Raw genomic sequence first — 15,496 nt, 5'->3', positions numbered from 1 at the left:
CGTGGAAGACCCAGGACACGCTGGTGGGACTATGTCTCCGAGCTGGCCTGGTGTCGCCTCGGGGTCCCCCCAGAACAGCTGGAGGAAGTGTGTGTGGATCGATAAGTCCGGGCATCTCTGCTGAGACTGCTGCCCCAAATGGATAGATGGACATTTGTTTGTTAGGGCCTCTGCAGCTGTCAGTGTATAATATGAAAAGGATCACAAGAGGCGGATGTCTCTGTGTCTTTAGTGAGTCGATGACTTCTCTTCGTGTGACTCCTGAGGGTTTAACTCGTACCTGTGTGACTCCTGAGGGTCTAACTCGTACCTGTGTGACTCCTGAGGGTCTAACTCGTACCTGTGTGACTCCTGAGGGTTTAACTCGTACCTGTGTGACTCCTGAGGGTTTAACTCGTACCTGTGTGACTCCTGAGGGTTTAACTCGTACCTGTGTGACTCCTGAGGGTTTAACTCGTACCTGTGTGACTCCTGAGGGTTTAACTCGTACCTGTGTGACCCCTGAGGGTCTAACTCGTACCTGTGTGACTCCTGAGGGTTTAACTCGTACCTGTGTGACTCCTGAGGGTTTAACTCGTACCTGTGTGACTCCTGAGAGTTTAACTCGTACCTGTGTGACTCCTGAGGGTTTAACTCGTGCCTGTGTGACCCCTGAGGGTTTAACTCGTACCTGTGTGACTCCTGAGGGTTTAACTCGTACCTGTGTGACTCCTGAGGGTTTAACTCGTACCTGTGTGACCCCTGAGGGTCTAACTCGTACCTGTGTGACTCCTGAGGGTCTAACTCGTGCCTGTGTGACTCCTGAGGGTTTAACTCGTACCTGTGTGACTCCTGAGAGTTTAACTCGTACCTGTGTGACTCCTGAGGGTCTAACTCGTACCTGTGTGACCCCTGAGGGTTTAACTCGTACCTGTGTGACCCCTGAGGGTCTAACTCGTACCTGTGTGACTCCTGAGGGTCTAACTCGTGCCTGTGTGACTCCTGAGGGTTTAACTCGTACCTGTGTGACTCCTGAGAGTTTAACTCGTACCTGTGTGACTCCTGAGGGTTTAACTCGTGCCTGTGTGACCCCTGAGGGTTTAACTCGTACCTGTGTGACTCCTGAGGGTCTAACTCGTACCTGTGTGACTCCTGAGGGTTTAACTCGTACCTGTGTGACTCCTGAGGGTTTAACTCGTACCTGTGTGACTCCTGAGGGTCTAACTCGTACCTGTGTGACTCCTGAGGGTCTAACTCGTACCTGTGTGACTCCTGAGGGTCTAACTCGTACCTGTGTGACTCCTGAGGGTCTAACTCGTACCTGTGTGACTCCTGAAAGTGACCACTGCAACGCTGCTCTCCCAGATCAGCTCCAGGTCGTACTCGCCCTCCTCCACACCCGACAGGTTCTCCACCAGGACGCCCAGCATGTCCCTGGGGAGGCTCTCGGAGACTGGGCCTAAAGTGACGCTGCAGCCACGCCCATCCTCTGGGGCGGGGCCCAGAGCCTCATTACGCCCAGGACTGAGACGGGTGTCTGACTCAACACCGGAGCCTTTTTCTGGGGGACACAGGAGAGATTAATGTCACACCGCCCTGAGAATGAAGACGGGCCTGGGAGGCCAGACCCAGGAGGAAAGAGACTCTGGATAAGCCTCATAATAATAATAACAATTGGTTTGTTTGGTTGGCATTCCTAATCACTTGTGAACTGAGTTTTTAAACGGAGACACTCTGGTACAGCATAATTAAATACAAGAGAACATTTTGAGCTAGTGTGTCAAGTCAAAAATGATTTCAAGGTCTCAGTGCATCGATCGGATCGTTCAGATTCACTTGTTGTTCAGTTCACTTGCAGGACACAAGTATATTTAACAGGTTAGGCTCATTTTTAAGGCAATTATACTTCAGACTTCGCTATAAATTTGACTTTGTATGAATTACATTGTAACAAAATGGATGAATATTTAGTGAGATTTATTAGCATTTCCCTTTATTATTGAGCGAGGGCACAGGATGGAGCATAGGAAGTGAATTGTCTATAACTATGAACTCCAGCTGAGCTTCTAATGAACTAAAGTGAACAATGGGAATGTAGAAGTGAATATGACAGGTTAATGCTTTTGAAAATATGACTTATTTAGAAGGACAACATCAGTTACGTTATCATTTTATTTCAGTGAAGAAAAGTAATTTTTATTGTTTTTAAGCTCCTGACAGGAAGTGGCATGGATACAGGTAAAGTTCCAGAGCAGTTTGAGTCACTCATTTCCCACTGACTTGTTCTTCATCCAAGTCACTTCCTGTCGGTGCTACAGCCTATGCCAGTGTGATGCCTTATTTGAAAGCCAAGACCTTCTAGTTTCTAAAAATATGTGTGAGATCTGTGTGAGTGAAACACAACTTACATTACATTTGCCGTTCTTAACCCTAAATACCCTGATTAGGGTTAACTCGCCCTAGCCCTCGCAGGTAACAGGTTAATGAACATACATGGGTCTCAAACACGGCACACCGGATTGTAGCCTTGGGTTTATTTTCATCCGTCGTCCCCCATGTGCACTCTCCATCACACTCTCACTCATCCTGGCCTATTGTACATGGGCCGTGATGTGCAATAGTTCCATTGTACATCCTATCATGCGACCCTTTTTGTAGTAGGGGAAACCGGAGTGCCCAGGGGAAACCTTGATGAAAAAGAAGTTTGGACACCCCTGTCCTACATGACTTTAAGGAAAAGAATCCTTCAGAACAGGATTTTGTACAGGATTTTATCCTACAGGATCATCTACACGACTCCGTAAGAATCCTCAGTCATCCTACTGGGTTTTATTATTTTCGATTTCTGTAATTGTTTCTACAATAATAGGAAATCCTTTATTAACCTTTTGATTCTGTTACTGCACCTTTTGGAGCCGCGACCCTCACTATAACAATTAATAGTTAGTAATTATCTAACCAACCAATGAGAAGTATAGATACAGACGGCATCTCGTCATAGAAGGGGGCGTGGCTTCGCCGAGGGGGAAAATACAATCTTTAGAGAAACCCAATTTTCACTCTTTTTTGCCATTTTCTGGTGGAAAATCAACTTATTTATCACACACAAATAAAGTCAAGTGTAAATCAGGCCCATGTGGATATTTTCTCACAGCAGATTGTTCAGTAGAAGTGAAAAAACGGCAGTTGTAGCTAGCGCAAGCTAACCGTTAGTATTAGCCCGATGCTAACATGTAGCATCAGGTTAGCATTCTCCGTTATTCATGTATTTATGGGCTGTAGAACCACTTTGCTCCTCCCCATGTCTTTGTATCATTATTTAGTAGAAACTATATTCATAATTCAGCATTTGTTACAGTAGTTTTTGAATAATTAGAGAAAATTTAATTTTTTCAAAATTGTTTTCCCCCTTAACTGTTTTTAAAAATGACCATATATGGGCGATTCCAGAGATGCCGTCTGTATCTATGGTCCAGGAGAGAAGATCGTTGCTATGGAAACCTGCTGTGGAGTTCTGATGGTGATGTCGTTTGCTTAGAATGACATCACCATCAGAACTTCGTTGCTATGGAATTCTGATGGTGATTTGCATAGAACAGTATATTCAGAATGTTTAGTGACGTCACCTGTCATTACCGTCTGCCCGCACACAAGAGACACACGCATTTGCCCTTCTCTGAGCAAAACTGATCGTCTTTTCGTGCCTTTGACAAAGTGAATTTAGGAAAGTAGAAGTTCTTGTCATCTCCTTCAAGGAAAGAGACAGGCTTCATCTTGAAAATACCTCAGACCTCGAACAAGGAGACCACAGACTGAAGAGATGTCTCAAACTGCTGTGAGCTTCAACACGGAGAGCGCACAGGCTGAAGAGATGTCTCAAACTGCTGTGAGCTTCAACACGGAGAGCGCACAGACTGAAGAGATGTCTCAAACTGCTGTGAGCTTCAACACGGAGAGCGCACAGACTGAAGAGATGTCTCAAACTGCTGTGAGCTTCAACACGGAGAGCGCACAGACTGAAGAGATGTCTCAAACTGCTGTGAGCTTCAACACGGAGAGCGCACAGGCTGAAGAGATGTCTCAAACTGCTGTGAGCTTCAACACGGAGAGCGCACAGACTGAAGAGATGTCTCAAACTGCTGTGAGCTTCAACACAGAGAGCGCACAGACTGACCCCTCCACCATGGAGACAGAGATGCCGGAGGAGGCTTATAAAACTGACCTGACTCGCCTGCACGACCTCGCCGTTCTGCACAAGTTACACGTGCAGTTCAAAGAATTGAAACACATCGGCACACCGCAGGCAAGGATCTTCCAAATAGAGTTGCGTGTGGGGGAGTTTGTCGGCCTTGGGAGTGGACCGACCAAAAAGAAGGCCAAACTACAAGCTTCCAAAGAAGTGGTTAATAAACTGGCAATGCTCCCAGTGCCAGAAACTGTGACTCCGTACTGGTCTAGGCCCCAGACTGATCTTGTGGACATACAGGATCGTGAACATTTCTTTTTTAACAAAAATCCTGTCTGCGCCCTTGTGGAGGTGCTTACAGTGAGGCGAGAGAAGCCCCCGGAGTTCACAAACATCAAGACCACTTATAAAGGCCACGTCCCTTGGTACACGGTGGAGGTGAGAGTGGGTGAGATGACTGCCCAAGCTGAGGCGCCTCATAAGAAGAAAATTGCAAAGGAAATGGCAGCCGACCGCATGCTGGTGATGATGGGATTTGAAGATCAAATGAGAAAGGACCAATTGATGGCCCAGGGACCCCAGCGAGCGTTTATTGCTCCATTCAGGTCAGCCAAAGCTCCCAGGCCAGTAAAACTACCTCCGACTACAGCGACAAGGACTAATCCTCCTGAGGTCCTACAGATGACAGTGGACAATGGACCAAAGGAGGTCTCCAGCTCAGCACAGCCCTCGCCTCCACAGAAGCCTGCAGAGTCAGTACCTCCAGAACCACAAGTCTCCACCCCAGAAAAGCTCACGACACCACAGGATTTGGCCAGAAGAACTGACTCGGTCACTCCAGCAGAGGGTGCTGTACCAGAAGTCTCCACCTCTGACTATGAGCAGTTCTCACAGACCATCCCTGATCCCACAGAGCCTTTCATTCTAGTAGAGGGCTCCACCCCCCCAGAGGACATCACTGAACCAGAGACCCTCAGCTCCCAGACGCCTTCACCTCTACTGGACACTGTAAGTCCGCCAGAGGATCTTAGTGAAGGCTTCATTGAATCAGAGACCCTCAGCACTGAGCAGTATTCACCTCTACTGGACACTGTAAGTCCGCCAGAGGATCTTAGTGAGGACGTCACTGAACCAGAGACCCTCAGCACTGAGCAGTATTCACCTCTACTGGACACTGTAAGTCCGCCAGAGGATCTTAGTGAGGACATCACTGAACCAGAGACCCTCAGCTCCCAGAAGCCTTCACCTCTACAGGACACTGTAAGTCCGCCAGAGGATCTTAGTGAGGGCTTCACTGAATCAGAGACCCTCAGCACTGTGGACCATGTCAGTCCAACAGAGGGCCTTGTCCCTCCAGAGGACTTCATGGAAGCAGAGGCCTCTTGCCCTGTACCACAGCAGTTCTCAGCGCCACTGGATTTAACCAGTGCCACTGAACCCACTTCATCAGAGGACTTCCCTTATGCACTCGAGGACTTCACCAATCCAGAGGACTCCCCTTATGCACTCGAGGACATCACCAATCCAGAGGACTCCTCTTATGCACTCGAGGACATCACCAATCCAGAGGACTCCCCTTGTGCACTAGAGGACTTCATTGATCCAGCTTTCTCCAGCGCTCCACAGACCACTAGCCTATCATCTCATCTGGATCAACCAGACCTTCCTGCAGCAGGAAGCTTAACTGAGGCCTCTGCTCAGTCGCTGACCTGCACGTATCCTCAGGAGAGTGTGGTGCCACAAGCCTCAGCCACTGTTCACAGTTTGGTCAAAGCCATGGCCAAGAAACTGCTCAAAAAATCCCCTGTGTCCTTTGACACTCAGCAACAAGTGGACCTTGTTCACAAACTCAGAGAGGTGGAGAGCAGAGTCCTGGTCCCTGAGAACCTTGAGCTCAGAGCCATAATGCTGAAAAGAATCGGCAAAGCAGCTGCCAAAGGTCTGCTGCTGGAGTTTGGCTCCGCCTCTACGCTTTTATCACAGAGTGGGGAAGATTTTATCATGGCCACAGTCAAACATCTGCAGATCCGCATCAAGGGTTCACTGACCCATCCTCTCACTGCAAAACCGTGGCACAAAAGAGTCTTAAGTAAGGTATTCAAGAGAAACAGAATCCCTGCGGGTTCATTCAGCGACTACCTGTCATCAGAGCCGAGGGTCTGAATCAGTTTTTTAGATACAGCAAACATAACATCCTGTAGACATATAAGTCCCAACGCCCTCTTAGCACCATCTCATCCCAGCCTAAATTTAAACATGAATCTTATTATAATTTTACATTCATCTTATTTTTGAAGAATCGTTCAGATGAAACAAAAAACAAAAACATAGGATTATAATGGCAGTGAAGCTTGAATCATCGTCTGGACTGGTTTTGTTTAAGTTGAGGATGTCTTTCTATCCACAGAAGACGCTTCTTCACTCTTGTAGTCAGAATGTGACACTACACCCAAGCTAGAGCAGTCTCGTGACGGACTCGGGAACCAAAACTACCAACAAACCATCCATTCAAGCTGTTTAAAGTAGCACTAGATTCAGAAGTGATGCTGTTAAGTGAACAACTTGAATAGAAGGCTGTTGGCAGCTTTGGCACCTGAACCTGTCACGAGACCGCTCTAGCTTGGGTGTAGTGCAACATTCTGACTACTGAGAGAAGAAGCGTCTTCTGTGGATAGAAGCAAGACATCCTCAACTTAAACAATAATACTTTCTGGACGAATGAGAGCCCTCACTATCATAGGATTATAATGTGAGTTAGAAGCATTGATCCAGGCTGACTCCCTAACACCCAGGGCCGCATTACAATAACATGTGACCTTGGGTTTTTTCAGGCTCTGTACTCCCCCTTTGCCTGTCTATAATTAACAAGTCAATGCTTTTATTTGATTAAATCACCCATAAAATGTGCACAAAGTCAATTATTCATTTATTTTTAGTTCATTAATTCTAAGTTCCATGTTATTAGGCAAAAAATATCACATTTCAATTGGCGTCTGTGGGGTTTAGATGTGGTCATAAACATGGATTGCGTAATATTGGCACATTATAATGGGCTTCAATGCAATAGATGAATGATTAAATACAAGGTTCAAATACTATAGTTTTATTGGTGCTGGGGGAAAGTGGGGCAACATCATTTAGCTGTTTCTAATCGCCACCGTCAGACTTGTAGAATCGTCTGCCAGGACTTCTTGTAAATAAGCTACAAGATCTAGCGTTAGCGCGTACCATTGTTAGTCGCTGACCTGGGCTAATCTTTTAATAAAAAACGTGAGAAATATTATGTAGGATGGAGTTTTGTTGTTTCACATGTGACAAGTTGCAGTCGCAATAGATGTTATGGACAAATGTCCAGATCCATGAAGGATGCAAGTGGGAAAGGATGCAAGTCTATTAGTACTACTTGCAGTAAAATATAACCATTATCTTAAAGGGAGGGAGGGGTGTTGAGTAAAATCGACCTTTTGGCTTTTGGCCATGTTATAATGTTGTTCCCTGATCTAAAACAGAGCTAGAGTTGTGTGTCCAGGAACTAGCACAACTTTCTTTGAATCTTCCTCAATGCAATGAAAGAATGAATGAATGAAAGAATGAACTGAGCTCCTTCACTTTTTGGTTTCATTTTGTCAGACACTGGGGTTAGAGATGTTGAAAATGTTTTGCCTTTACATGTTTCAGCCGCCATCTGCAGGCCGTTATCAGGTGTTTTTTACTTCCGAGGCGTGACCAGTCTGACGGTCCCAACAGGACAGACAGACTGGCCACGCCCCCTGCCACCCGGTGGATTCAGGGACACAGGGGGTGTAATCATTGGAGGAGGGTGTCCCAGGTGTGGGACAGGAGAAACGCCCCCTCGTCACGGTTGATGGTGTCGGTGCAAAAAAACAGCTGATAAGTGACACGTCACCGCACGCCGGTGATACTTCTGATGACGGCCTGCAGATGGCGCTGAAACATGTAAAGGTAAAAGATTTTCAACATCTCTAACCCTAGTGTCTGACTAAATGAACCCAAAAAGTGATACTGTAACACAAGTAGACACGATGAACGTTAGCTCCTCCTGAGGTCTACATGCTCTATGTTCGTATGTAGGTCATTGAGGAGGACTTTTTATTTTATTTTTTGGTTTATTTGATCAGGACAGTGCACTTAACTGTCAAAGAAAAAAAGAAATGATCTAAAGAGGACTATGCCGAAACGTAATCTTGAATAAATAACATAAATCCACTTTTTGGCTATGAGCGTGCTTAATTTTTGATGATTTTCCTCAACATCTGCACCTCGGTTACCACTTTTGTGTTGCTCCTCTTCTCTCAACCACTTTACTGCCACCTTAGGGTTAGGGTTAACAATTATTTACATCCAAATCTCAAAGCGTATATTGACTTGCGAGCTCAGTGTTAATTTCGTCGACTAAAATATTAAGTCTTAATTTCAGTCAAAGTGATATTTTAGTCGACTAAAATAAGACTAAATAAAAATGAAAGGGAGAGACTAAAATCATCCAAACTTCTATTGAGCGTCTGAAAGAGCCTCAGATCATGGAAATTCTCTGCCAAAGGATCAGCTCTGAGCTTTGTTCATGTGGAGCAGAAACAGGAAGCAGAGGAACAAGATTAAATATGATTATAATGAATATTATCAATGCAAAGTCGACTAAATTAGTCTTAAATTTAGTCGACTAAATTTACTTGCAATTTAAAACTAGACTAAAATTGAATTACATTGTGGTCAAAAGACTAAGACTAAAACTAAATTAAAATATGTTGTCAAAATTAACACTGGTGTCCAATAAGGAAGTGAATTGTGTTAACTATGTTTCAGCAAAAACTGTGTTTAATGTGTCATATGCACTTTAAGCTTTTTTAACATTATTTAGTCACATGGTGAAGTAGTGATTTACATGTCTCCACGGTAACACTGAGGGGAGTCTTTACCAAAGTAGAGACTGCTCTTCCTGAGGTCCTCTTCATGTCACCAATGTTTTAGAGTGTACACATTGCTAAACGCTTTCTTCATGAAATTGCCAAGTCATTTTTGAAAGTCTTCAGACTCTACAGGTCGGTGGGGAGTCCTTGCCTCAAGTGGAGGAGTTCAAGTATCTCGGGATCTTGTTCACGAGTGAGGGACGGATGGAGCGTGAGATCGACAGACGGATCGGTGCGGCGTCAGCAGTGATGCGGTCGCTGTATCGGTCTGTCGTGGTGAAGAGGGAGCTGAGTCGAGGCAAAGCTCTCGATTTACCGATCGATCTACGTTCCCACTCTCACCTATGGTCATGAGATTTGGGTCATGACCGAAAGGACAAGATCGCGAATACAAGAGTCCGAAATGAATTTCCTTCGCAGGGTGGCTGGGCGCACCCTGCGAGATCGGGTGAGGAGCTCGGTTACCCGAGAGGAGCTCGGAGTAGTGTCGCTGCTCCTTCACGTCGAAAGGGCATCTGTTCCGGATGCCTCCTGGTCGCCTCCCGCGGGAGGTGTTCCAGGCATGTCCTACTGGGACAAGGCCTCGTGGAAGACCCAGGACACGCTGGTGGGACTATGTCTCCGAGCTGCCCTGGTGTCGCCTCGGGGTCCCCCCAGAACAGCTGGAGGAGGTGTGCATGGATCGATAAGTCTGGACATCTCTGCTGAGACTGCTGCCCCACGACCCAGCCCTGGACAAAGCGGAAGAAAATGGATAGATGGACATTTGTTTGTTAGGGCTTCAGCAGCTGTCAGTATGAAAAGGATCACAAGAGGCGGATGTCTCTGTGTCTTTAGTGAGTCGATGACTTCTCAATCAGCGGGTCAAACGCAGCCGGCTAACAGGATTCCAAAACAAGGAGTATTACTTTCATTTGCAACGGTGCAGTGTGGTGACGTGACAGTTACAGGTCTAGTGCCTCTAGTGGCCAAAAGTTACACGGTGTTGCTTTAAGAGTTGTGAATAATGACTTTGCAGCTTCAAAAACATGAAGATTGAGCCCATGTGCATTTGCTCGGAAAAATCACTGATGTCACTGTTGCATCAATTGAGTAAGGCCGAGCCAACGAGAGCAAACAGGAAGTGGAGTAAACCGAGCGAAGGACAGGCGTGTGTCCTCTTTGTGAGGTTACGGTTCTGTGGTAACATTCGAAAAAGTACTGATTACTGAGTGGACGAGCGAGGGCACCGACGAGTTAATCACCTGCACGGCAACACGACGGGGACAAACTGTCTTCCTTGTTGTCAATGGCATCAAAAGTGCATCTGTGCAGCGCCACCTCCTGTTCTGAAGAGTCCATCACGAGGCTTTAAAGGGGACATCTGTAGAAAGTATTACATTTATCTTTCAAATGCAGTAAGAAGTCCTCCTCACAGATGTTGTAGAAGAACAGTAGTGCACACGTGTGTCTCAGCAGTCTGTGGGTGGCTCCGGGATATTGTTGCTGCTGTTGTTTCTTGTAAGCCTCTGTTTTTATTTAAAGCGCCCCGGTCTCAGCGGGGTCTGGGCGGGTCCCGTAAAAACCACTTCAGAGACTCTGCCGACAAACTGCTGTCACACGGAGAATATCAGCCCCATGCACGACCAAACAAACCGGGACAAACCAGGACAAATCTGGCTTTCTTTCTCAAACTCTTCAGCAGAGGAACACCTGACAAAGGGCTGCCCGTTGGGAGCAAGAAAATTATAATAACATCAACCCAAGGAAGACAAAGGGTTCCTGATTCGATCTCTGCCCCCTTTGTTCTTCAAGTTCTTCAATTGTGCGGCAATCTTTAAACGATGCCAGTCCGGTATCGGTAAGACAAAAGCATCGAAAGAAATGTGTCCAGTCCTAGACATGAGCTCCAACGATAATTTCACATTTCTTCTGTTATGTCTTTGCACATTGACCTTGTTCGTCTTTGACTGAACATTTCCGGACTACTGAGTGACAGAGTTTGTGTGAAGGACGCTGACCAGAGTGAACTCACAGAAGTGTCAAACCACAGAGAGCGAGAGTTTTTCCATGTGAAGAGTCTGAGCGTCTCACTTTGTCTGTTTATTGGTCTGTCCCGGCAGGTTAGTCCCATCATTACTGCGGTCCAGCGGGTCTCAAACACACGGACATGAGGAACCCCCTTTACCACAGATAGGTTACACTGAAGGAGACACAGTTTTGGAAAGAAAAGTATATGGTTTCCCTGGTCATTATGGCTGGAAGTGCTTTTGTCTCCACTTTCGGACGCCTTTCTGAGACAGTCGTGTGACCTGAGTTTATCGGTGCTGAGAGAGAGGACGCCGGGCTTTGGGACAGTTTTTGTTCCGTGTGGAAAGGTCCAACTGTTACAGAGAAATTAATCAGAAACTGAGTCCTGTTACCATAGTTACCACAATAGGATTCCTACCAACTCCATTTCAAACTATAGGCTGTTTACAATGCCTGACATCATGTTCTTGTAAAATGTCTAAGTTAAAACCATTCACTTTGCTGAAGCTTATGCGTCTGATGACTTGGACATAATGCGATTCTTTGTAAAAAATGAAAAAAAAGTGACTAAAATGTGATGAAAAAGTGACAAAAATGACAAAACATTTTTTACAAAAATGTGACAGGAAAAGTGACAAAAACATTATGAAAAATGTGATTAAAAAAATAACAAAATGTGACAGACAAAATGAGAAAAATGACAAAATTTGACAAGAAAAAAGGAGAAAAATGTGACAGGAAAAGTGACAAAAAATGTGACAGAAAAAGTAAAAAAAAATGTCTGAAAAAGTGACAAAAATGACAATAAAGTGACAGAAAAAATGACAAAAATGAGAAAGTTGTGACAGGAAAAGTGACAGAAAAATGTCGAAAAAGCAAAAAAAAAAAGTGATGGAAAAAGTGACAAAACAGTGACAAAAACATGATGAAAAATGTGATAAAAAAGTAACAAAATGACAGAAATTAGAAAGATTTTATGAAAAAGTGACAAAAATGACATGTGACAGGAAAAGTGACAAAAAATGTCTAAAAAGTAAAAAAAAAATGTGATGGAAAAAGTAACAAAAAATGTCTGAAAAAGTGACAAAAATGACAATAAAGTGACAGAAAAAATGACAAAAAATGAGAAAGTTGTGACAGGAAAAGTGACTAAAATGTGATGAAAAAGTGACAAAAATTACAAAACATTTTTTGCAAAAATGTGACAGGAAAAGTGACAAAAACATTATGAATAATGTGATTTAAAAATAACAAAATGTGACAGACAAAATGAGAAAAATGACAAAATTTGACAAGAAAAAAATGAGGAAAAGTGACAGAAAAATGTCGAAAAAGTAAAAAAAATGTGATGGAAAAAGTGACAAAACCGTGACAAAAACATGATGAAAAATGTGATAAAAAAGTGACAAAACCGTGACAAAAACATGATGAAAAATGTGATAAAAAAGTAACAAAATGACAGAAATTAGAAAAAATGACATAAATGAGAGAAATGTGACAACATTTTTTGAAAAAGTAACAAAAACAAAACCAATGTGTGTCAATAAGCCATTAAAATGAGGCAGAAACTAACAAAAAAGCAATTTTAAAAAAAAGTCAAAAACACGGCAACAATGCAGTTCTGTTTTGTAGGTCTTAGCTTTCAAATGAGGCTTTACTCTGGCCTATAGGCTGTGATCTTTTAGATTTGGGTAAAGCTGAACTGGAGACATTGCACTTGGTAAAGGCGGGGGTTAAGAAACATTCTCATTGGTGCGTCTCTTAAAACAGTTAACTCCTGGTTCCTGCTGTGGCCCCTCCCTTTGGTCCAAACGGCAGCGCTCCGTCTCTCCTCTTCACTTCTGCCTCCCCTCTCTCCGCTCTCACTCCTCCGCTCGCTCTTCCCTCTTCACTCGCTGATCCTTCTCCCATCATGAACCTCCTGCTGCTGCTCCTCGCCTGCGCCTCCTCGCTGCTGCCCGTAGGCGGCGCTCAGAGCGACCTGACCTGGCAACACAACGGGCAGGTGTTCAGCCTGCGCAGCCGCGGGGCTCAGTACCGGCCGTCCCGCGCCCGCACCACCCAAAACACCAACAACCAGAACGTCCCGAGCGTGGAGGTCGTCAGTGCCAACGGGAACGCCACCGAAGTGAGCCGCCGCGTCCCGGCGTCGAGCGGCGCTGCACAGCTCCGTGTGGCGGCGGGTCGGCGGCGGCCGCAGGAGCCGGAGGAGTTCGCCAACGCAGACGCCATGGCAGGAGACGACCCCTACAACCCCTACAAGCAGTCCAACTACTACCCCTGGTACAACTACTACAACTCGTACTACAGACCGCGGGCCCGCGCCACGCCGCGCCACGGCTACGGCACCGGATACCACCAGCACGGTACCACTTCAACACTACAACTATACCACCAGCACTAGGGATGGGCAATACCACATTTTTTGGAATCGATACGATACCGATACTTTTGGGGTCTTTTTTGTCGATACCGATACCGATACCGATACCGATACCGATACCGATACCGATACTGGTCATTTCATATGGGTGAATGTATTTCAATCAATTTACATTTCTAAAACTGGTTGTTTTATATAATTAATTGGTCAAATAAAATGATATTACTTTAACTGGTTAATTAAACAAGGTTAATGTGAAATTAAATACATAAACAACATTTTAAATGAATACTTAAATGACAAACAGAACCTAAACCAGAATGATATGCCCGGCTCAGTTTAATCCTTTGCTGTTGTGACTGTTTTGGCTCAGAACAAAGAAATAAATCATCCTTTTGTGTTGATAATTGCTGCCCCGCCTTCCTTTTACATATGCAAATTAGTATCGATACTTTTTGCCCAATATCGATACTTAAAAAGTAGCCGTTTGGTATCAATATATCAATACTTTGGTATCGATCCGCCCATCCCTAACCAGCACCAAGCTTTCAACTGTTCACTATTACTATCTAGAATCAGGACGGATACTGTATATACAAGGTGTTTAAGTAAATATACCTCAGTACTGTCCTCATGTAGACTTTCTGAGGATCAGAACTTCACTTTTGTAGTATTTGTGTTGAGAACTTACTTTTACTCTACTACATTTCTATAAAGGCTAAAGTAATAATTGGCCACATTTAGCTGGCTACTTGCTCCAGCAATGCCGAGCTTAGACATATTCACCACAACTGCCTCTAAAATACAGCACTGTCCCTCAAGAAGGTGTTACTTCGGGCCAGAAGTGCCGTCATGCACGAGCTTAATATAGAAACTGCAGTTACACGTAAGACCTGAGGTGGCAGTAGTGAGTATAATATTGACAACTTCCATATGAATAGTATTTGTACAGACATGTGAGCTGGAGCATCATTATCGTTTCTGAGCCCAGGTCAAACTGCTGTCACTAAAGTCAAGCTCAACAGAATCTTCTGAGACGGTCCGATGGCCTGATCTGGCCCGCGGGCCGCCTGTTGGCGATCACCACAGTAAATCGATGTTCTAATAGTTCCACATTAGCGACAGCAGAGGTGTGTGTGATTGGGAGCAGGTGCTGAGTGTAAAACTTCTGAAGGTTTATGTGGAAACGGCGCCGGAGGAAACATCAGAGAAAGTGCTGTAACTTTTCACTGCGTCGTCTCCATCGTTTCAACTGAAGCCTCTGCTACAGACGGCACCTCACACAACCACCTCCCTTTGATGCCGTGGTCCTGAGGCGAAGGGGTGCGCGCTTTTTACTGATGATCGTTGTTATGTTATGACAAATGATTGCAGTTAGGCACTCATGCCCCGCAGCAGGAAGGTGGCAGGTTCCTGACCTGTCTGTATCTGTGCAAATGTGGCAGGACGGAGCGCCATGGCATTTCTAAAATGATATTACAGGCTCGTGAGAGGCAAAGGCAGTGACAGGTGCTCGTGTGTATTTTACTACAAAGTGCTGAAGTCCACCGAAAAGACCCCGCGTTCCAAGTGTTTCACTCAGACACTGGAGCTTTCAGTGAAGGCTGAGAGAGTGGTGATTTTTCCATCCGTCCGTCCATCCATCCATCCATCCTTCCATCCATCCATCCTTCCATCCTTCTATCTATCCATCCTTCTATCCATCCATCCATCCATCCATCCATCCTTCCATCCTTCTATCTATCCATCCTTCTATCCATCCATCCATCCATCCATCCATCCTTCCATCCTTCTATCTATCCATCCATCCATCCTTCCATCCTTCTATCTATCCATCCATCCATCCATCCATCCTTCCATCTATCCATCCATCCTTCCATCTATCCCTCCATCCATCCTTCCATCCTTCTATCTATCCCTCCATCCATCCTTCCATCCTTCTATCTATCCATCCATCCATCCATCCATCCTTCCATCCTTCCATCCTTCCATCCTTCTATCTATCCATCC

At 45.1% G+C, this 15,496-nt stretch overlaps 1 protein-coding gene across 1 annotated transcript in view; it reads left to right on the top strand.

Moving 5' to 3' along the window:
• The first annotated feature begins 13,188 nt into the window (after positions 1-13,188).
• The window catches only part of lox (lysyl oxidase), a 12,924-nt gene continuing 10,616 nt past the window's right edge, over positions 13,189-15,496 (top strand). Inside the window, exon 1 of the mRNA XM_079561269.1 lies at positions 13,189-13,469. Coding sequence (XP_079417395.1) covers positions 13,334-13,469 — 136 coding nt within the window. The 5' untranslated portion in view covers positions 13,189-13,333. The remainder of the gene's footprint in view (positions 13,470-15,496) is intronic.

The sequence above is a fragment of the Gobius niger genome, assembly GCF_951799975.1.
Source record: "Gobius niger genome assembly, chromosome: 1".
Lineage (NCBI taxonomy): Eukaryota > Metazoa > Chordata > Actinopteri > Gobiiformes > Gobiidae > Gobius > Gobius niger.
The sequence above is the reverse complement of the archived record's forward strand: the minus strand, read 5'-3'. Positions and strand labels throughout refer to the sequence as shown.